Here is a 22,199-nt window from a genome sequence, read left to right as displayed (position 1 = left end):
AAACCTGCGTATTTCACATGGCTAATGAATTGTCCTGTTCCTTGCTATTTTATGTGCGTCATATGTACTTAAATTTCCTTCCAGGGAATTTAATTCCTTACATGGATCTGTATTAGTGAAATAAAAGCTCTTCCCCAGGTTTGTGCCACTATTTTCTCTATCATCAGTCAGTAACTCTGAAATACAGAGAAACCCAAGACAGTGCTCTAGTTCTTTCAGAAGATTTTTTATTTATTTTTTTAAAAGCAAAGTAAAACACTTCAGAAGAATTCTGCAAGACACACTTTGTTGGTGTTTGCACAGGAGCACAAACCCTTTCTTTGGACAGACATTCACAGTCTTAATGTGTTTACAACCAGAAACATGTTTTGAAATCCCAAGCTGCATTACTCATCGGAAAGATAAAGATAAAAGCAGGAGTACCGTATGCTCTGCATTACCCTCTGGTCCTGCACTAGAAAAGATCACCTTTATTCTGAGGCCATTCTGTACTATATGAAACAACCCATTACACATTGGAATGGCTCTAATTTATATATAATTAGTAGCTGCTGAATTCTTTCTTCTGTTATCCAAATACTTCAGAAAGCTTCAAGCACTTGTTTCTGTTCTGCTGAAGAATCAATCTGAGTCCTGTCTGTGATGCAGCTCGTTTCTGAAGGATACCCAATTGTCACATGGAAATGAAGCATTGCCAGTGAGTGCCTGTATGACTCTCTAGATGAAGTATTGCTCAAGACTAACCCCGTATGCAGACATACTCCCGAACAAGTGCTTGTTCCTGTTTAGCTCAGCAGGATCTAAGTGATTACAGAATAAATGTGCCTAAGCACTGAGCTGGTTCAAGGTACACATAAGCTGTTATCCTAACAACGCAGAGAGGAAGGGTAATTCTTCTAATTCTGGTGCTACTGAAGACAATTTAACGAGTGTTTGGCACTACTGCTGGTTGAAGATACTCCAGTTTTTCTCCGCTGACCAATGTTCATGTCCTACCCTACAGAATGCTCCTTTAGTTATGCTGGCACAAATTTGGTTTGTGCTGCACTCTATACCCCATTAGGGAACAGATTTGTTAGAACAAGGAAACCGCAAGAAATGCAAGTGGATGATAGTGCATGGGACAGGCTTAGAAGAGGCTGAGTCACTGCAACTGAAGCGAAAGTGCAATTGCAGCAAGGGGAAGTAAGTTAGGCAAGTGATGTTATGAACACACATCACTAAATTGGCCTGTTCCATTTTGGCCCACACTATCCCTTGCCATACTACAGAGGAGCTTCAGCACATTCACATGGCTAAGGCACTGCTGACACACCTCATGTTTGTGCTTTTGTAAGAGCACTAAGCATACTGATGGCTCAAACTTCACTATGTTGAGGTGACCTTCTAGGTATCTTCTAATCATTCCCTAATGAAACATTCAGTAAACCAAACCTTTCTAACCAGGATCCATCCCTCGTCCCATAACCCCCACGAGATATGATGTGCAGAATCTTAATGTCTTTTTTTTTTTTTGTAATTTTCCAATTCTCCCTTACAGATTAATGTGCCAGATGTGTCAAGTGCTTTATTGCCACAAACATGAGCTTATCTGCCATATCATTTGCTGTATATAAATGACTGCTCATCAAGTAAACCAAATGATGCTAATGATAAGCTGCAAAATGACAAGTTCACTACTTTTGGATCACACGTATAGGTAAACGGAGAACAGTTTAAACACACTTCAGCAGTTTAGCCCCCCCCTTGCCATAATTTGTGTTTTCAGAACACTCCATCAGGTGGATCCATGAGGGCTGGATTCGTGTATGATGATGTAATTACCGTGACTGCAAATACTTGCCTATCCATTCCATACCCAGTTGAAAGACCCAAAAGGGCACTAAGGACTTGTATGGAATATATAGCACTTTTACAGAATTTAAATGCACCAAATATGGTTCCAACTAGTGAGTAGACTCAAATCCATTTCACAAGTAAGGCAACAAAGCACAAGTGTTTTTGATTTGCCTACCAGCTGCTGCATTAGAAATAAATCCTGCACCTCCCAGTTTCCATACCTTTCCTCAGTATGACTCGGCACCATCTGCTGTGAACTGGAATATATGCAGGAGAACAGAAGACCTGGCTGCCAGGTGAGTTGAGGATGCTTGCTCACACCCAGGCTGTCCCTGACCCTCAGCGACACCTGGAGGAACGCTGGCATCAGGACTGCTCCCTCGTAAGCTTCAGGTGGTTTGGCCAGATGCCCAAGAATGTTAGGGGACTGGGTGATCAGAAGTGACCGGCAGATCTAGCAAGGACCTACTTCTGACTTCAAATCCCCTCACAATCCTGGCAAGTCACAGAACAGGTCCCATCAGCGACTGAATACAAACTGTCAGATTAACCAGCATGTTGGAGCAGCTGCATGAACACAGCTGTTTTAGGAGCTCACCTCTACAGTTTGTCAAGAAAAAACCTGACAGACTGACAGATGTCAGAGAAGGAAGAAAGTAATTTTTTTTTCAGGTCTCTCCAAGAAAATCATCACAAACATAATATTCTCCAGTATATAGTGGTAAAATCTGAGGCACCAAACTGAACACTACTTAGAAGCCTCTGAAACAAAGGAAGCGGCAGCTGCACATGCAGTCATGAAAATATGCTGCCCTTCCAGCAAGGGTCCTTCACACCTCAGGGTAAATCCGGCACTAAGGTTACAGACACTATTCTAGGATAAATCAGCACTACTGCAGATATTCAAGTCCTTGAGAGATTATTCCATTGCTTTTACCATTGGAAAAAAAATTAAAGCCTGTTCTAAATTTCCCATTCAGGTTCAGATGATCACTCATTATCTTACCAATCTTCAGCAAGCAACAAATGTAATTTATTTTAATTTCTTAAGGATGTAAATCTTTTTCCTCACTCAGAGACTTTTCAAGAACAAAAGTAGTAAATTTCTTTATTTATCTAGTTCTTATAAAAGAAATACTTACACTAATTAGTAACCGATATCATATCGATACCTGACATTTCACAAATTTACAGAACAGTATTTATTTATACTGACCTCATCCATATAAAAATGTTCTTTTTATATAAAGAAACTTCAGCTTTTAAGCCTAAATAACAAGTTTGATGTTTATCTCTTGACAGTTGTAACTGTGCTATCTTGAATACATAACAAAGGAGACTCAAACTAAAGCTAAGAAAGGATTGATATTTCTCAAAATAAGTGACAACAGTGTCATAGAATCATCGAATTCAAAATATTCAGGTTATTTCTTCCCATCTGCAGCGATTTTGTTCTGTTACATTAAGACTTGTTATAACCATTTGTAAAGGACACTACATCGCTCCTTTATAACGAGCACAAAACTAATTCACTGTTTAGCAACTTACTCTGTGTTAACTAAACTTCATTAAAAATAGAAACAGAAATCTATCTGGTGAAAACAAAGAATTCTATGTGGCAATGCAGAAGGGAAATAGAATAAAGAAAACAAGTACGCAGACAAAATAATTTAAACTTTCGCTTTTTTCCCTTTAGGTGGCTTTGCAAATAAGGAAGGATTGATCTGGTCTCTAGTGAGACCTCTCACTGAGAAAAGCCTTGCTGCTCGTTCCTGTAAAGTGCCTCCACATTTCAGTCCTAAAGCCATCAATTGCATCTTCAGTTTATCTAAACCCAGCACTTCCATTTCAGCAGCAGAGTTGAATGCGAGTAGGTCTATTGGTTCCACCTCCTGCAAAGAGAAAAACAACCAATATCACAATTATTTTCTTCCTGACAGAGGGAGGGGGGCAAGTATAGACAAAATACTTGATTTTGCAGAGGACCTTAAATTAGGATTATCTCGAAGTCTTTATTACTTTACTTCATGAAGCTGATCTATGTTTCCATATATGTTAGGCTGGATATTCTCTTTATTAGCAGTATCTATTTTATCCAGGCAAAGCGTTACTGCATCACGTGCAAGCAAATTTATGCTAGCTAGCAGCTTAGCCTTAAAACATGCACATCTGAACAGAAATGACACACCCAAGAGCAGGGTGAATGCCCAGGTGGGCTTCATACCCAGTGTCCAGCTGTGCTGCTGCAATTCTACTCTTTGCAGTGCCTCTGCCAGCTAGTTAAAGGCTCACCCTAACATGTCTAGACAAGCTGCAGACAAGTTTAATCTTGCAACATACACAGCCTCCAAAACAGAAGCACCAGCCATTTTAAATAAGCATAGGTGATTTTTTTAATTACTCCATTAGAATTAACACATTCTACTTGCAATAGCAGAAGGAAAAGAAATAAAAATACAAGTGGCAGTACTTAAACCTTTTCCCCAGGAGACAAAATAGATGGCACTGTTTTTATTCCCAGGGAAGTTAAGTACTTGCCAAAAAAAAAAAAAAAAAAAAAGACTAAAACCAACAGCCCATCACCTCATCTAGCAGCTCCATAGCTTAACCTTGGCTTCCAGACTCATAACAAAGCTATCATCCCTTTTTTAACGACACGCAGAATACAACGATATGCCCCTATCAGTAGCAGGAAGGGGGATGAACAATTATTCTAGTTGTTCTAATTGCAGTTACACACTAATTAAAGAAATAGGTACAAATAAGATTAATAAAAAAAGCTCATCTTGACACATTAAAAGTTATGAAAGTTTAATCTTAAAAGAAAATTGGTATATTCACAGGATATTCTCTGGATTACCAACAAAGTAAGGTTACCAACAGCAGGTTACCCAGGGTTTTGTCCACAGAATAATGCAGACAAGGACATTACAACTCAACAGCAGGAATTTACCAACTCCCTGACTGCTAGCACATTAAGAAGGACAACAGAAAATCAACCACAACTCCTTCAGTATTTAAAGCAGCTATTAGTCTTGGGGCAAGTATAACACTGGAGGTATCAAAGGGACTTTGGAGCAAGGAGCATCAGCAGTGAGACTACTAGTGCTAGTTGTTTTTGTTGAGTTCATAACTCAGCAGAACCAGAACCTTTGTCCTGCTAAGCGCACAAAAAAGGCTGGTTGCCTCATTATTCTAGTCCTACTTAAAAAAAAAAGAAAACACACAAAAAACATCAAGGACTGTTATAAAAATATTTCCACCTGCAATAACAATCTGCCACTGGTGGAGTTTCCTGTTCTAAGAATAGGCAGCCTCACAAATACTAAGCAAAAGGTAAACAGTGGAGAACGGTAAACATCCATTTTAAAATAATGTCCCTGCTTTAATAGTACAATAGATGATCAAGTTCTGATTTATCAGATTATAGTCCCGATCTTTTTTTCCCCATTTAACTGTATTAAACCTTTACTTTTCAGAATTCAGCCATTGGCAATGGCTGAATTAAGGGGAGGCCTTCTGCTCTAGTTGAACAAAGGCAGAAAATTCAAGCAACTCTTCTAGCCTGAAAAAATACTTGATACATCATTTCCCTCTCCAACCCCACCCACCCCCGCCCCCTCCAAATGTGAGTATTATCCAAGGGACAATGAAGCACAAATATTGGCAACGTTCACTGCCAAATATTAGTTGGGCTTTCATCAATGCAGTGGGACAAGCTGCACTCTCTTCTGGTTGAAAGACCAATGCAAAGCCTCTGCTGCAAAAATCCCGTCATCCTCCTGCCTATCACCAGAGAAGGAACCTCATGGTCAGCACTGCCCCTGATCCAGCTGAGGGTGCTCTGACACTAACCCAAATTGCCAGCAGGAATAATGGTATAGCAACAGTATAGAAGAGCTTCTATCACTGATACAGAAGATGATCGATTTTAAAGCCATTCTTCCACCATCCACTGCAAATTCAGGCAAAGCCTGTCACCTACATTAATCTTTCTTGTCTAGTAAAAGGCGCTGCTGCTTTCAGACTTTCACTGGTCAAATGGAAACTGAAATTTGCAGCAGACCAGGGTTCTCAGTGAGCTAGGCTCAAGTGTTTTATAAATAAAATATTGAGAAACACTGATCAGCTGATTGGTTTAGGGAGCATATACATGCAACAGCTTTTAATTTTAAAGTTTTGATCTTAATGTTTATAATTGACCACATTATAAGCAAGATTAATCAAGTTGGAGAGTGGTAATATCTCAAGAAGTATTGATAAGAGTCTTTCATCCTGCAGAATGGTTTTATTTTCCTCTACCTTCTGCATCAAACTCTGGATCCAGAATTCCTTATAACATGGAACAAGAAAAAACAAACAGAAAAAAATGCAGATCTTGGGAAAGACAACACTACACAGCCAAGGGAACTACATCTTAGTAGAAACTCTAAACTAAGAAAAATCTTAATTTTGTTAAGTTTTGCCTTAACCCACTATATTTATGATCTCTCAAGACTGCCACTTTACTACAATTCTACTTCCTGCATGTGGAGCTAATGGTTACCAGTGAAGACACTGTCGGCTAAGAGCCTTACTTGGCTGCAGTTGCCATTATCTTGCACATTCCCTTTTCGTAAGTATGGAAACACGTTATCTTCAGTCAAGCAGTTTTTCCTATTTAACCTTGGGATTTTTTGTGCTCTGTATCAAACCCTGAAGATTCTATTAGCTTCTTAGGTGGAGAATTATTCTAACTCGAGCACTTATATCTAATGCCTTAAATTCAAATGATGCAGATCCTTTCCCCTTCCCTTTGTGGATCACAGAAAAAAAGTGATCAAGTAAAAGCAACTGAAGAAAGAGACCTAGTATGTTTTGTACTGTTTCATACTTACTGTGCTCTGAGACTGGTCCATTTCCTGCACCTTAGAAGAAACATTTTCTTGCACCTCTTCTTTCACGGCTTGGGTTGCTTCATTGCTTTCCTGGGCCTCTTCCTTCTGGGGCTTTGTCATTTCACTATTTTCATCAGCCGGAATTTCGGTTTGCCCACCTTCATGCATCTCCCTTTGCAGATCTCTTCCACTAACTTCTGGCTGCTCCGGTGCCTTCTCAGCAACTGGGCTATGTTCTGCTGGATCCACAGGGCTGTTTGAACACTTGCTTGAATTTCCAGCATTTTCACTGTATCCGCTGCCTGATGGACAACTTTTGTCAGATGCATGAGGGGAATCGTTTTCACTGTCATTCTCAGAATCTGAACTGTCGGTATCATCCAATCCTTCCAATCCCAGCCTGCAACAACCAGTACATAACAAATATTTATCTAAATTTCACCTTCTTAATTCTAGCCTTTTTCTTTACAAAAGTTGCTTCAAAGAGATATACTGAACTACTCTAGCAGGTATTTAGAATAGTTTAGTAAGATGAAGAGCTGCTAATATCAAACAGAACCTGACATCCCCCAAGAGCAGGTGTATGTCTTAACAGCAATCCCAATACAAAAGTGTGTGCTAGCTATTGCTACTCCAAGCACCACTGGAGACTCATTATGCCTTCTCTTTCATGTTACATGAGGAAAAAACAGCTGTTGTGGTTTGAGGTTTGTTTGGTTTTGGTTGGCTCTTTGAAGTTCATTTTAAATTGAATTCGTTAATGGAAAAAAAAAAAAAAAAAGAAAATGGGTGTTAGTAGAACATAACCATATTAAACAGGGCAGAAAAAAAGGATGCCTACTTTTGCAAGCAAAGTTTGCTCCTGCTGGGACAGAATTATATGAAACCATCAACATTTACTTAAGAGTTCTCACGTTTAATCAGCTACATTTACTAACTGCTATTTAAGTCTACTTCCTGGATGAGATGTTTGCTTACATTTATCAAATTTTCATTAAGTTCAAAGTCTTTTGGAGTCATAGTACTTACAAAAAGCATTTTTTCTTTCCATATTTTGTTCCATTCTTTCCAGATTCACCTGGACGCTTCCGACTACTGCTGCTTCCCGGTGACACTACTTTGCTAGAAGTGGCCTGCAGTCCTACAAAAGGAAGTCAAAGTCCACTTCACTGATATACAACTCATAAATAGAATTTAAAACAGGCCTCTTTATTTCAGATGCAGTATAAAACACTAACTGGAAATAATCACTGTCAGTGCACATTTATGGAAATTCAAAGCTTCAAACTCAGCAGCGACAAAAGATTTCTTCTTCTGCTTTACTAAGACAGAGTTAATCTTAAAATTGGATTCCTGATGTGAACTCTTAGTTTCTACATCCCATTCAGCCTCAAGTTTCACTATCAAGCTGCCAGCAAGGGAACAACCAGTGGATAAATAAAATAACTACAGAGAACAGTAAATGAAACAAGCTATTTTGTAGCTGTATTCCATTTCTAGTTTTCACATAAGACCTGATCAAGTATTGTCATTTTACTGAAAATGATTACGTAATTCTTACTGATGAAATACCAACACTACCTTCACAGAACTTTGATATTACTGTGAGATGACACTGTAGCACAGTAAGATAAAGTATCGCTAGAATCTGTGTTATGCTGCTCAATGCAATTTAAGAAAAGCAGTAGCCGAAGAGGAAAAAATAATTCAACACATTTTACTGGAGTTTAAAATGTAATTCAACTGAAAGACTTACTGTCAGCATTTTTTTTTAATTTCTTTAATTTTCATGCTGGGCTGCGGTCATAGGGGCTTTCAATTTGCTTTATTTTCTGAGGAGACAAAGTAAAGCTAAACTGCAATACCTTTAAGGACTGAATCTTCTAGCCGCTCAGCCATTTCATGACACTGCTGCTGGTAGTCCGGATTTGTAAAGTAGTGCTTTGGCTCTGCAAGTTTCCGCTGCAGCCTTTCCAAGCGCCTTTGCTCTTTTTCTGCTTCCCGTTCTGCTTGCTGCTTCACCCATTCTGCCATCCTGCAGATTACAGAGCCATGAAAATGAGAGCATTTCCAACATTTAATGTAATATTTGTTTGTTACTTTGCAATTACCAAATGCTGAAAAACAAAAAGATTCATGCAAATTACTGAATATACAGGAAGTCTGCTAAAACAACGAGAATAAACTTTATTCTAGAAGCCAGAAACAGCGTGAAGGTCAACTTTCCCCAGTATCATGGCCTTGAAGCCTCAGACAGAACTGTGAGACTTTCAGATTAGAAATCTAAGACGTGTATATCAGTCTTCTCTCAGAAGAAGGTCAGGGTACAATCACCTCTATTTTTCAATAATACATTAATACCAAAAGAATGCTGTTGACCTCCTGCTCTAGGTGCCCCTGCTTGAGCAGGGGGAGAGAACCAGTTTACCTCCAGAGGTCCCTTCTAACCTCAACCATTCTGCGATTCCAGTCTACCTGTGCTTATAGTTTCACTTTCAGTCCTTTTAGTATTCAAAATAAAAATTCATTGCTATAACAGCCTGTCATATGACCTCTTTTGTTAATAGTGAGTTACGCAGTCACTTTATTTTATAATGCTAGCTTCTAATAAAATGCCTCACGCTTTTTCATGATTGACATCTCGAAGTCTCCTTCCACTGAGATCTCGGCAAGCCTCTCTATTTGTTGTCTTTTCGATCTGTGCACCAAGTGCTCGCAGCATAGATCCAAACCCTGAGGAAAACAAGTAATCAAGAATTAGATAAACAGAAACAAATGGAGATGAGTTAATGCAAAACAAAAGAATTAACTATGGAAATATAGTGAGTTCAACACTTCTTCCCTCAATGCTATTGAAACATGGGGTAAGTTGAAAATTACAACACATTAGAAATGTCACCAAGTGACACTTTAGGAGTTAGCCATACCCACTTCATCAAGATGATTATGATGACAATGTTATGCTGGACAGCCCCCCAAAATAGATTTCTATATGCTCCTCAGCTACGGCTAACTTTTCTTACCAAGTCCCATCTTATGGTGTCTCAAATTTGAGAAAGACACTTAACAGCCTCGAAGAGACAATGTGGATTAATAAAGTCCTTTAAGCAACTTGAAAGTACCAAGCACAGTTTTTCAATTAAAAGCCAAACACATCTGTACCATCAGTGCCCTCAAAGTACCTTTAAGAAGTGTTGCAAATATCAACCCATCCAGATAGTCTACTGCATCATGAGGCAGAAGAAGTACTGTATTCAGCTAATAAAACCCATTACTGCCATTGGCGATGAGAATTTATGTAGCTCATTGAACACACTATTGAATTTCACATTCTGAATAGTAAGAACCTAGTTGTTACACCTAGCCAGACATGCTCCCAAAAATCAACAGCAATGAATTCATTAAGATCGCAAGTGCTGAATTAGACCTGGTAATAGAGCGCTCAGTCTTCTTATAAGAGGATAAGCATGATCTGTAATTCTTTGGGATCATACAATAAGTCTTGATATTTCTGAACTGTGCCTGTATGCCTATTTTTAATCAGTCTTTTATGTTACAAAGTCAAATCAAAGCAGACAAAATTGTCAAAGAGAAATTTTTAAGCAACTCCAACAGCACATCAGTAACACAGAGTGAATCACAGCATGTGCATCCTGGGGCATCCCAGGATAACTGAAACTGACAGACAATAGGTGAGGAAGATGGCTGCTATACAACAAGCAGCTTATAAAACATGCAATACTTTTAGGGCACCTAACCAACCAACACAATAGCTCATAAGCTAAAGCAGAAATATTTCTTTTCAGTTCTTTCCAAAACTATGAAGAAGGCAAAGCAAGCTGAGATGCAGTCTGATGCAAGGCTGCACCATTATTCAGCATTTTAGCTCAACGGCCAGAAAACTTCAAGAACTGGATTCAAAAAGCAAACGTATATAGACTTCATTTATACACAAATATACTCCGCTAAACTTGTTTCATCCTTTATGTTAGATTTTAGAGAATGCCCACATTGTCAGTGGCTGCATGGTTTTGTGTGATTAACACATCTACAACAACATTAAAATATTTCAACACAAGCAGCCTGTTTCAGGCTGAAATCTTTAGTTCCCAGGGTACTAAGACCTTGGCTTTATTTTTTTCAAATAAGAAAAGACAAAATCAATTAAGTTATATAACATATTCAAACCACAGACTATTTGTAGCTGGAATGCTTGCCATAAGTGACGTGTGAAATTTAGGAGCCTAGGAAGCCTTTTAAATACAGTTTTGATCCTGAATTCACTCAGAGGCACCTTAGAGATTTCTCCTAGTAGAGCTATGCTAACTAGGGATGCAAAACAGAGCAGTGCCAACAACGGCTGTCACAGAATCACAGAACCATCTAGGTTGGAAGAGACCTCCAAGATCACCGAGTCCAACCTCTGACCTAACACTAACCAGTCCTCCACTAAACCACATCACTCAGCTCTACATCTAAACGGCTTTTAAAGACCTCCATGGATGGTGACTCAGCCACTTCTCTGGGCAGCCCATCCCAATGCCTCACAACCCTTTCAGTAAAGAAGTTGTTCCTAATAGCCAACCTAAAGTAAACTCTCAGCTTTGGCCTTACTTTGTGGACAGCCCACAATCATCTGCATTATGAGATATCTGCTACCAGATTACAACTTCTGATACCAGTATCGTTTAAGATATAAAATAGATAAACAAATAAATAAAACTTAAAGCTCAGACGTGAATTAGTAAGGAAACGGCAAGGCACAAACCTCCTTTTCCCCCACAAAGCCTCGTTTCCAGGCTATACACCATGCCATTTTGCAGTTCGTCGTCGTCATCCGCCAGTCGCCCGTTGCACTTCACGTACAAACTTTCTTCGGGAATACACTAAAAACAAACAAACACAATTTTGTCACACGATGGGTTGAAAAAACGAAACAACCTGACGAAGTAAGCCGTTAAGGAGGAATCAGAGGGGTTGTGAAGGGACCTCCCCGGTTACGGCACGGAGCCCGCAACCCGGCCCCGGGCGCTGCCCCTGCCCGTGCCCGCTGCCCGCCGCTCACCAGCCGCCGGGCGCAGTCCCTCAGGAGGCCGCGCACGGAGCCGCCGCCGGGGGGCAGCGGCAGCGGCCGCGCCCGGGAGCCCAGCGGCTCCCTCAGCAGCGCCAGCGCCATCTTAGCCCCGCGCCGCCAACGGCCGCCAACGGCCGCCCCGCCCCGCGCCGCGCTGGCGTCACGGGCGCGCGGTTGGGTGACGTAGGGCGGGAAAGGGGGGGGGGGGGGCAGGGCTGTTGCGGGGCGATACGGGGAGGGTGGGATGGGGATATTGGGGATGATGCACGTAGGGTCTCTGCCCTGTCTTTGGGTGGTTTAGCTGTGCTGCTAGTGACTATTAGCTATTTATTTATTTATTTATTTATTACTTTAGGGGGTTTCCTAGTTGCTGGGCTTCCATTTTTTATTTTTTTTTTCAGCTGCTATCGGTGCAAACCTCCCCAAAGGTTACCTGCGTGTGTTGTATGTTAACCTTCAGGGGTGAAACTGACGTTTCAGTCCGTTCAGGGACCCAATTTATCATTTTTATCTGTGTAAGGTCATTCTGAGCATTTAGGTGTTTTTACCACTGGCTCATAGTGGTCGGTCTAGGGGAGTCTGCATTTACCATGAAAACACTGAAATGTGAGGACCTTGCCTGGGAGGGAATAGAAGCTCACAAGCAGTGTCCTGATATTCTGCTTTAGGAAATGGCTCCGAGAATGGTTCATCTGGAGTGCTGCATAGACAAAATGCCCTGTCTGCCAGTGTGCATGGCACAAGCAATCTTAAAAGCCGTTTCCGCCCCTTTTCTACACTAGATAATTGTACCTTTCTGATTCAGATTGATAAGTGCAGCCTACGAGGTTATAAAGGCTCTTTAAAGCGTGTCGCAGCGCCTCTGTGAGAACATAATAGCAGGCAAAATACACACTTTCTCTAAACACACTTGTCTGATCTACCGCTTTGGTAGTGGTGGCAGCAGCATGAGAAGCGTGGCAAAATACTGACAGTGTGGTGAGTACAAGAAACGTGCAGCTGTTGTGTGTCCAATCAAAGGTGGTACAAATTGCAGGTAAGGAGGTGCAGGGCAATGGATTTATTTGTCCTGCTCACTCCTACATGCATTTTAGTGTACAGTTAGGGAAGAGGCCTCAAACTCTGGAACCTGGGGCTGATTCAGTAGCATAGTTACATAAAATGCTTTTAAATCAGGATGAAAGTTGAGCTCTTTGTGACGGACAGTAGCTACCCGTAAGCAGGGGGTTCGAAGAGTGGTTAGCAGAAGGTGTACAGCTCTATCTCTGCAGAAGGAGATGTGTACAATGGCACGATGGAGATCCAAGCAGTGCAAGTATTGCATTCTTCAGTGGCTTCGAAATGCTTTCAATGTCTTCAATATAGCCATCTGGGGACAGGATGTGTAAAGGTAGGCTGCTGCTGCCTGCATCTTGTAAGGACTCTCGCAAACACCGGCAGAAACATGGTCAGGCTCGGCAGCCTCCTGCCCCTCTATGACTGCTACGACAGTGTCAGTCACCGAGAGCCGGGGCTTTTTGTGCAGATACAGCCACACAAATCTGGCCTGCGGCCAACGGATGGCTGATACGGTATTTCCAAGGCAAGAAACGGCCTCTTAGCTTCACATATCGGTGGAATTATGATCACTGCGGGATGCAGCAGTGCATCCCTACACCCAAAGGGTGGAAGATGGGCAGAGTCGGTGCGATCTGAGCTTGGTGCGGTTGCTCCATGCTGCCGGCAGCGAGCGTGGCGGATCAGCCGGGCACACCTGCCGACTCAGCCGCCTTCCTGCCGGGGGAGGCTCGTCCTGGCTCCCCGGGGCCGCCTGCAGAGGAGGCTGGACGGGTGCCGGGGCCGGCGGCTTATCTGGCGCCGGGCGGAGGTTTATCTGCCTGCCTCAGCTATGGGCCCAGGGGCTCCCCGGCCGCCCTGCAGGCCGTTAGGAAGGCAGATAGGCGGCCATGTCAGGGCCTGGGGCGAATTGAAGGTCTCAAGGCGGCCGTGCTTTAAAAGGACGGGGCTGGTCCGTGCTTCTGGGCTGCTCTCGCCTGTGGGAGTGCCGTGCTGCTCGGCTGGGCTGTGTGGAGATGGGGCTGTGCTGCCAGGCGGCCCCGAGGGTGTGTGGCAAACAGAGGTGGCATGACCCGCAAGCGCGGACTTCACGTCAACAAATGCATAATCAATTAAGGGGATCTCCCCATGGGATCACCTTGGCAAATTAATAAATCAAACCTGGCCGGCTCCTGCTTACACTGTATTCGTTTTCACAAAGCATTTTGACCCAGTCCAGACACCCCTTTGCTATCTCGCTCCCAAGAGCAGGTTGGTATTTCTGAACTGCGTGTCGTGTGGTCGCGGTGCGACCATGCAATCTGATGTCCCTGTAGCCAGGAAAAGCTGTGGTGATTTTGTGCTGGATCAGGCCCCAGTTCGGCCCACGCTGTATTTTAAGTCACATGGTGCTGTTTGTTTCATTTATAACCACGTGCTGTATCTCTGGAATGCATCTAATATTGAATTCTGCTGGGTTTTATTTTTTTTTATTATTCATGTATCAGATTGAAATGTAATTGGCAATACACGAGTTATGCATGTATATGTATACACAGATGAGTAACTATTTTCTTAGATCTGCAGGCTTTCAGTTTGCATTCCAAGGGCATGATTCATTTCCTCCTCTGAAACTCCGGCTATTGGCACTGAGGGTGTGGAGCTTGCCAGTACAGGCCAAAGAATAGGCAGAGATATCCAGGAAAGAGTTGGTCCGCAGGACTGTCCAGTAGAAGTGCTGAATCAGTGTAATTCACAGTCCACTTCTTACGTGTCTTTTCTGAATATTTTGTTCTACCCTCAGGTCTGTGCTGCTGACTTCCTGGCCCTGGTAAGTGTTGGCTGAATTTGGCCTGCAGATGCATGCAGTAGCAGTAATGCACCTGTGAACTTGAATGCTGACAACAGTGGAGTCATAAAATAAATCAGGCCCTTTATAGGTCATACATTGTCACCTCACGGGTAATTTGGGGCTGTTAATGTTGTACTGTCTGTAGTTCTGGGTGGCCATAGGTAGGTGACTGGCACAGATCCCTGCAACAAATCAGGCTGGAAGTGACATCTATTGGATAGAAGAGTAGTTTTCTTTCAGCTTGGTCTGGCAGCAGTGCTAGGTATTTAGTCCCTATTTGCATCATCTATGCAATACCATTTAGCTAGTGCAACATTATTGTCCCCAGGAGAGCTGTGTGAGTGTTCCTGTATCTCTTGTTCTTCATTACACTTCTATACCTAGAACTCGTCAAAAGCATGTTGCCTTGCTCCCCACAAAACAGGTCTAAATAAGTCAAAAAGGCTGTTACTGTAATTTCCACTTTTAAATGTATTTTATTAGAAATCTTATCCCCTTGATAAAACAACAATCAGTCTGTTGTTCTGCAGTGGTGCTGTAGAGATAATAAATCATGCCTAACGTCTTTCATTTAGAAGAGATTTTACAGACATAATTAATTAACTTGACACTATTGTTATAGCATAAGTAAGTAGTCCAACTTTTAAATAGTGAAACTCAGGCAAACTGGTTACACTGCTTTCTCAATTCAGTGTAAGGACAATTGCTCAAATATAAAATTTCCTACTCTTTTGACATAATTTTCAGAGATGAGAGCACCCATCCTTTTCTTATTTTATTCTGGGTACTGTGCATGTGATGCCTGAGTCATTGAGTGTAGTTCTATGGCCTACAACATGTAGTGTGCTAGACTATTTTCTGCTTAAAATCTGTTACTACATTTAACATGGAGTAGAGTTTTTTTAAGTATATAGTATCTAGAACCATCAGATGTATAACCATCAAAATGCTATTCACTCATTCATTCATCCTTACTACTTGTCCCAGTATATTCCATTTTAATAGTAGTAGCAGCACTTTACAGGAACTAATAATGGCCTCAGTCAAGTCCAGGATTGCATTATGCAAGACTCTGCGCTGAGAGAAGGTGTACGATACTCATTGGCCCTTGACTTCTAATGTGCACAAAAAAAAAGAGGGAAGAACATAGAAGTAGTTGTTCGCTGAGGTACCCAGATTAACAAAGGTTGGGTTAAAAGTTATTCTGGTAAGAATTCAATGTTTCCCACTTTTAGAAGTGTTCCTATACAGAGGAAGGAGAAGGGCTAAAAGGTATCAGTTAAAATATGAAGTGGATGTATATATTCCTTTTACAATATTGTAAGTGTGTGGAGATATTAACAAAAGTGAATCTGAAGTCACTTCAAGAATTTGAAATCTGTTAAGAATGGATTTTCCATCTGCTAGACAGTCCATCATATGCTGTAGTACATGTGGAGACTGGCTCATCTGGATATATTTTCTCTTATATTTTAATGGTATCACAAAGTGTAAGTTGCAGATAATGTATTTGCAAACCTTAAACATGTTACACACATTATTTTTTCACGGGGGATCAAGATAGCATGAAGAGTAACCTCTGTGTGCACGTTCTCATGACAATAAATAAGATGCTGTATGACATGAGAGAACACATTTTACTTCAGATACTGACATCATACTGTTTGACAAAAATGTAATTAACCATAATTAATCTAAGTTGATATTTGCAAGTGCAGCTTCCTGCCAAATGTCAATAATCATCTGCTTCAGTTTTTTTGTCATCAGCACAATGGCTCGAGACAGCGTGTTATGATACCTGATGCTGGGTTGGTAGCAGCTGGGGGAGAAATACAGATATTGCATGACTTATATTACCCCTTATTAGTACAACAGCTTCTGTTGTGAATGCCTAGTTATCAATTTCCTAACAAGTCTGTGGTGAGTAACTATATTTTGTTCTTATAGATCACAGTTGGTAATGGTGGAGATACTTAGACATAATCAAGATTTAAAAATCACATCACAGTACTCCCTTTGCTGTGTATCTTATCTTTGTCTCCATCCTATGCAAGGATGTCTAAACTGGGTTCTTTCAGGGAAGAAATATGCACGGCTCTGCATATGTAGGTAGTGAACCTGAGGAAATGAGGTCTGGTTTTGTCTGGCCATGAGTATCACCAGCACAGTCAGCATTGTTTGTGGTGTTGTTAGTAATTTTAAGTTTGGCAGCAATGGTTTGAGGTGAATTGGCTAATTAGACACCCAGGTAATATTGCAGAAATTGATACTTCTCTGCTAATCAGAGTCTAGGATTTCTGTATCCTTGTGTTTACTCTTATTTGCTAGCCTCAGTGCTTAGATGTGGTCTGTCCTGATTAATTTTAACTGAATGCAGCTGGAGAATGATGAATGGGTTAGTTGTAATGTACAGTATATTTTATAGGAAAGCAATACCAAAAGTAGGTCTCTGCCTCTTTACTTTTGCTTTCCCCATAATAAAGCTAACTGCTTTTAATTATAGTTAACTGCACTGAATTACTTACTCTCTGTGTAAGATCTGGATTCTAGTTTCTTAATTGGCATCTAAATGTTTGGCAGTTTTTTCAAAAGTCCAAAGCTAAGAGTGAACATACAAGATGAGATCAGTACCATGCACACGATATATCTCTAATGCTCCAGACCTCTATGCCTTAAAGTTTTTAAGAAACGCTACAGATTGCCTTTCACATGCCCTTGCAGTGTGAGCTTTTCATCCAGTTGTGACGCTGTTTGCAATAATATGAAGCTCCTAGAGCAAAAGAAAGTGCACTTTTCTTGAAATGATCAGCTGAATGAGAGGGAAAAAAAAAAAAAAAAAGAGAGAGAGAGAGATTAGGTTCCTTCTATGTCTTTCATCTGAGATGAAAGCTAATTTGAAAATGTTCCTTGCTAAAACTGAAGTTGTATTTCCACTAGTTGGGAGGAGCTGCCAGATTATAATACCTAACCCTCATCTGGTTGCTTTTGGTTTACCTGGGAATATTCTACAAAGGAAATGAATGCATAAAAGGGAAGAAAAAATCTGTTTTTAAACAGACAAAAATTTAGAGTGCCTCAAACAAGCATACCCTCTTTTCAAGTTATGTTCAGTAGAGATAACAAACGGTTAGCAGTTTGGTGCTAGGCATGGCACACTGTGGGTGTTCATAAATCCTGTTTAAAGCAGATCACATTCTTGATTTGTTTGCTCCTTGATACGATGTCAAGTCAGAGCCTCAGCTACTGCAAACTGTCGAAGCTCCACTGGCTTCAGGGAGAAACACCGTAACTTACGGATCCAGTCTGCAGTGCAGAGAGGCTTCATTCTTGGGATGCTGAGTTCGACACGGCTTCCTTTTGCCCAGGTCATTACTGACCAGCCACATTCAGACAAGGTTCTTGTAGCAGTAATATTTATCTTCCTGTTTAGAGAACGTTCTGCTGGCTTAAAGAGGACTTGCAAGTGAATAATAATGGATGCAGTAGTACAATTTTGGGGACAAAATGCTCATTTGTCTCTGTTTTTTATACGATAAATTCGAGTTTGGAGAACAGTGATTTTATAACTCTACAGCTATGAGAAGCTTTTTGTTTGCTCGATATTTGAATGGTTTGCCATTTTGTTTATACAACATCTTTTCGCACCCATACATACGAAATTAAACTGTCATCAGTGAATTCTGGACTATTCTCCGGTATTTCATCTAATCCTTTTCAAAACAGAGGTAATTACGTCATTTATGAGGAATTTGTAATACAGCAGAGTATGCCCCTTGAGGATTTTTAAGTCATATTTATGTGAGGCCTGGAAAAATCGTGTCCCCACATGGTTATACTTGAACATTAGCGACATGGCAATGTTACAGCTGTGCGTTCAGTCCTTTGTGTTCCTGCCTGGCTTGGGCTCTGGCCTAGGAGTGTTGTCAGTACCAGAGCATGTCAGAAAGCTTGGTTATCAAAGAAGTGCTGTGAAAAAGTTGTGCTAGTGTGTAGAAGTCACAGTCAGAAAGCCTTGTGGATCGTATTTGATGGTTTGTTTGTTTGTTTCTGTTTTGTTTGTTTGTTTGTTTCTGTTTTGTTTGTTTGTTTGTTTGTTTCTGTTTTGTTTGTTTGTTTTTTTTTTGTTTTTGTCATCATCATACTTCCCCACCCCACCCTCGTTGTTCTTTTGTACCAGGAAGTATCAGGAATGGTTTATCAGAAGCTGCCCTGCCACTAGAGCCATGTCTCTGGTCTGCAGAAAGAGGCATGGCCCTGATGTGTGTTCACTGCAGGGTTTGTGCAGGCAGCCCTCTACCTGCAAAGGCTCTTTACAAAGTGATGTTGTGGGTCTCATAACCAATAATCTTAAATATTGCAGACATGGGGTGGCTGATCTTCCCCTGAGCCACATACCAAAATTTGGTACTGCTGGAGAGCTAGCTTATTCTTCAGTGAACCAAGGGAGAAGGGTACTGCTTATTTTTTTGCAGGTGGGAAATGACAGCAGCTCCCAGGAATGCTAGCTGTCCACTGTGGGTCAGGGCTAGGCTGAAGGGTGTACCTTCACAATGTTATGGCATGTATAATGTCAATTTAAGTAGTATTGGACAAATTATTCCTTCACAGAGGGGATTTAGTCTCTGTGTGTCCTCTCTGTTGGATGCAGGACACACTGCCAGCATGGGAGCTGTGCTTGAAAACCTTCTTGCCCAGAGGCTGGTGACCTTTCCTACAGTTCTTTGTTGTTGAGGCTCCAAGTGGTGCTTCTCTGCCTCTGTCTTGAGATCCATCCTCAGCACCCCACGTTAAACCAGCTGATGTTCTCCGTGTTAGTGGCCTGGAATGAGGTTGGTATTTTAACATCACTCAAATGCTTTAAGTAGTGGTGCCAGGACTTAGCATACACAAATTGTAGTCAGTCCTCGCAGAACATAAGGTTTGCCAGGAACACACAGTGTTAGCACATGATGAATGTGTTCACTCACATTTGCCTTGTGCTGCTTGTTTGTTTGTTTGGGTGGCTTTTGAACTGTTAAGGAACCAAACTCGTCTCTGCCAGCACAGCTGCCTGACATTTTCTTTAAAATTCAAAACTGAAAGATGAGATCTTGATGTTATCATCACCTGTCTGCAGGGATTTGGGGCTTATCAGCAACTCATTAAGATATACAAGTCATGTGGGAAGAATTGGTGCTGCCTGAGAAATTCTTCTTATACACCAAGGACCACTGGACTGCTTTAAAGCGACTGGGCCCCATGAAGGTGGTCAGTGTGTTCAGGAGCTTCTATTTCTTGCTCTAACACATGCTTCTTCAGGGCATTAAGGCAGGTATGTGGACATATCTAAAGCATATTTTTTTTTTGAATGGCTTTTAATTGTGGTGCCCCAGTTTGGAAATGCAGACAAAGGCATACTAGGCTAGGTTAAGTGCTTAATACCTGCAAATCCTTTTATTCTCAGCTGGGATTGTAGGTACCCAACCATGTGTAGTAAGGACATGTTTATTATTCTGTAGAGGGGCTGGATGTGAATTGTGTTGGGTAAGTTTCTGGGCATTAGGAAACTTTACTGGACAGCACTAATATTAAGCACTAATAACAGCAACTGTGGTTTTCGCATTGAGATGCCTCATAAAATGCAAATTTGCAAAGAGGAAGAGGAGATATGACCAAAATAATTTCAAAATGTGGCACAGTACAGTGTAGTCTACAAAATGTGACTTACAAAGAATGTTGGGAAAAAGGCAGCTTTAATTTCTTTTTAAAAAACAAACTGTTGTCATCTCAGACTGAAAAGAACATAATTAATGTTCTTTCCTGACGTCTTAAAATACGCTATCTGCCACTCCATCTTTTCTTTCCCTTTTCTGATGTCACTTGGGAGACCGGTTTTCCTTAAAGTAGGTTTTCATGTTTGGGAGTCCTTGTTAAGAAAGATGGGGTATGGCAGAACACCTCGCAACTGTGTTACGGTCAGCCCTCAGAATAATAATTTCATTTCTGAGCACCTTCCTCAGCTAACTCCCAAGCTAGGCTTGTGAAGCACCGATGCCATCTCAAGACAATCTTTGGCTCATGTGTTTCCACTTAGAAGAAACAGATCTATTTCGAAAGTAACCCGTCCATAGAATATTACTGCAAAAAATTAGGATATTGGGTATCATACCTGATGTTTTGTTTGGCTGCTTGCTGTTGGAGCCCAAGTATTGCACTCTGTGCTGTTTGCGTTATACTAAACCATGCCTGAGTTTTGCTCTGACTGCTGTCCCCAGGGCCCTTATGAAGAAGAGATTCATATCTCATGAGATTACCCCACTGAGCAAAGAAATTAAATAAATAATGTTACTCTTTTAGTTCTGTCAAGTATAGTAGCTCACAGAAAGAGCTTTTAAAGGCAGTGTCAGCATGGGCTAGATACCGCATCAGTGCAGGAAAAAAAAAAAAAGACATCCTTTACAAGAACAGTGCTGCAAAATGAGGCCAATGTGAGCCTAATGGGTGGTGGAAAACAGTGAGCCTTTTTTTTCCCCTCACTCCCTAATGCAAGCCTGCAGGGGTTTATTTGCCAGTGTGTATGTCTTAGAGCAAATCAGCTTGCTGAAACTGTACTACAACAGGATCTCAAAATAAATCATTAGAGTAGTAGGCACCTTATTTGGGAACCAATCGGAGTTTGTGCTGGTTGTTTCTCCTTAGCAGCTTTAATGAATCCATCAACACAAACAAACTAGGAAATAAAGATCTTACAGTAGTCTCCGTTAGGATGAAGCCCACCAGATATCCAGGCAGGTCCTTCCACATTACGATACAAGGCTTCTAAAAGACGGAAAAGGTTGTTATAATAATTTAGTCATGTGTGAGGAACCAGGAGAGCTAAAATGAGTTTAATAATATTGTGCTACTGTAACTTTAGAAAGAAATGTTCTCCAGAACAATTGCTCTTCTCCGTACTGTAGAAAATCTTGCAAAAGCCCACCTGAAATGTGTCTATCAACGTGCACTAACTCAGCCAGGTACAGTCAATTTCAAAATCTTCTATTACCTTTACAGAGGATAAGCTCTCCTTCCTTTTTATTTGTCCGCTAGCCCTTTCATTCAGGGCCTTGGACATAGATTTGTAATAATAGTTCGCAACATATTTCTGAAATGCATTATGACATTTGATCGGGTTTTATCTAAGAATCACAGATACTATGCCCTATCACGTAATTTCCAGCCTTTGAGTACAACAACCTCCCAATTATCTGTTGAACGCTATTCCCTATCTGGTGCTAGGACTCTGTTTCTGTTTCAGTTAACCCTTCAGTGCACTCCGAACGGACAGGACCTGGTTAAGCGTTAGAAAAATAGCATAATGGTATGCTGAGAAAAGGAAGAAAAAGGGTATAAGCTCAGCAAAACCATTAAGAAGGGGAAACCCTCTTGACAAGGGGAGGTCCCTGACTGTGTAAACGTGTGCTACCTTTATTGTAGCCCTTTTTCGTACCATATATTGTAACAAAAGAGAATATAATTATCCGATATTAAGCTTGCAAGTTAA

General features: G+C 41.2%; 1 protein-coding gene across 1 annotated transcript; it reads right to left on the bottom strand.

Annotated features, from left to right (window-relative positions):
* Positions 1 to 205: 205 nt before the first annotated feature.
* SDE2 (SDE2 telomere maintenance homolog) lies at positions 206 to 11,940 on the bottom strand. Its single transcript, XM_082755531.1, has 7 exons — positions 11,782 to 11,940; positions 11,485 to 11,602; positions 9,338 to 9,449; positions 8,582 to 8,751; positions 7,746 to 7,857; positions 6,717 to 7,116; positions 206 to 3,731 (listed from the first exon to the last, which is right to left on the bottom strand). The coding sequence occupies exons 1-7, from the start codon at positions 11,890 to 11,892 to the stop codon at positions 3,510 to 3,512; spliced, it is 1,245 nt and encodes a 414-aa protein (XP_082611657.1). The 5' UTR covers positions 11,893 to 11,940; the 3' UTR covers positions 206 to 3,509.
* Positions 11,941 to 22,199: the final 10,259 nt, after the last annotated feature.

This window comes from Aythya marila (genome assembly GCF_965140915.1).
Source record: "Aythya marila genome assembly, chromosome: 3".
Lineage (NCBI taxonomy): Eukaryota > Metazoa > Chordata > Aves > Anseriformes > Anatidae > Aythya > Aythya marila.
This window is presented reverse-complemented; position numbering and strand designations above follow the sequence as displayed.

Bases quoted from the DNA above. Each gene is read 5' to 3' on its own strand.
- SDE2 (XM_082755531.1), bottom strand. From the start codon at position 11,892: ATGGCGCTGGCGCTGCTGAGGGAGCCGCTGGGCTCCCGGGCGCGGCCG. The intron at 9,450-11,484 runs GTTTGTGCCTTG...TGTTTTCCTCAG, and splicing joins GCTTTGTGGGGGAAAAGGAG to GGTTTGGATCTATGCTGCGA. The intron at 7,858-8,581 runs GTATTGCAGTTT...TTCCTTTTGTAG, and splicing joins AGAAGATTCAGTCCTTAAAG to GACTGCAGGCCACTTCTAGC.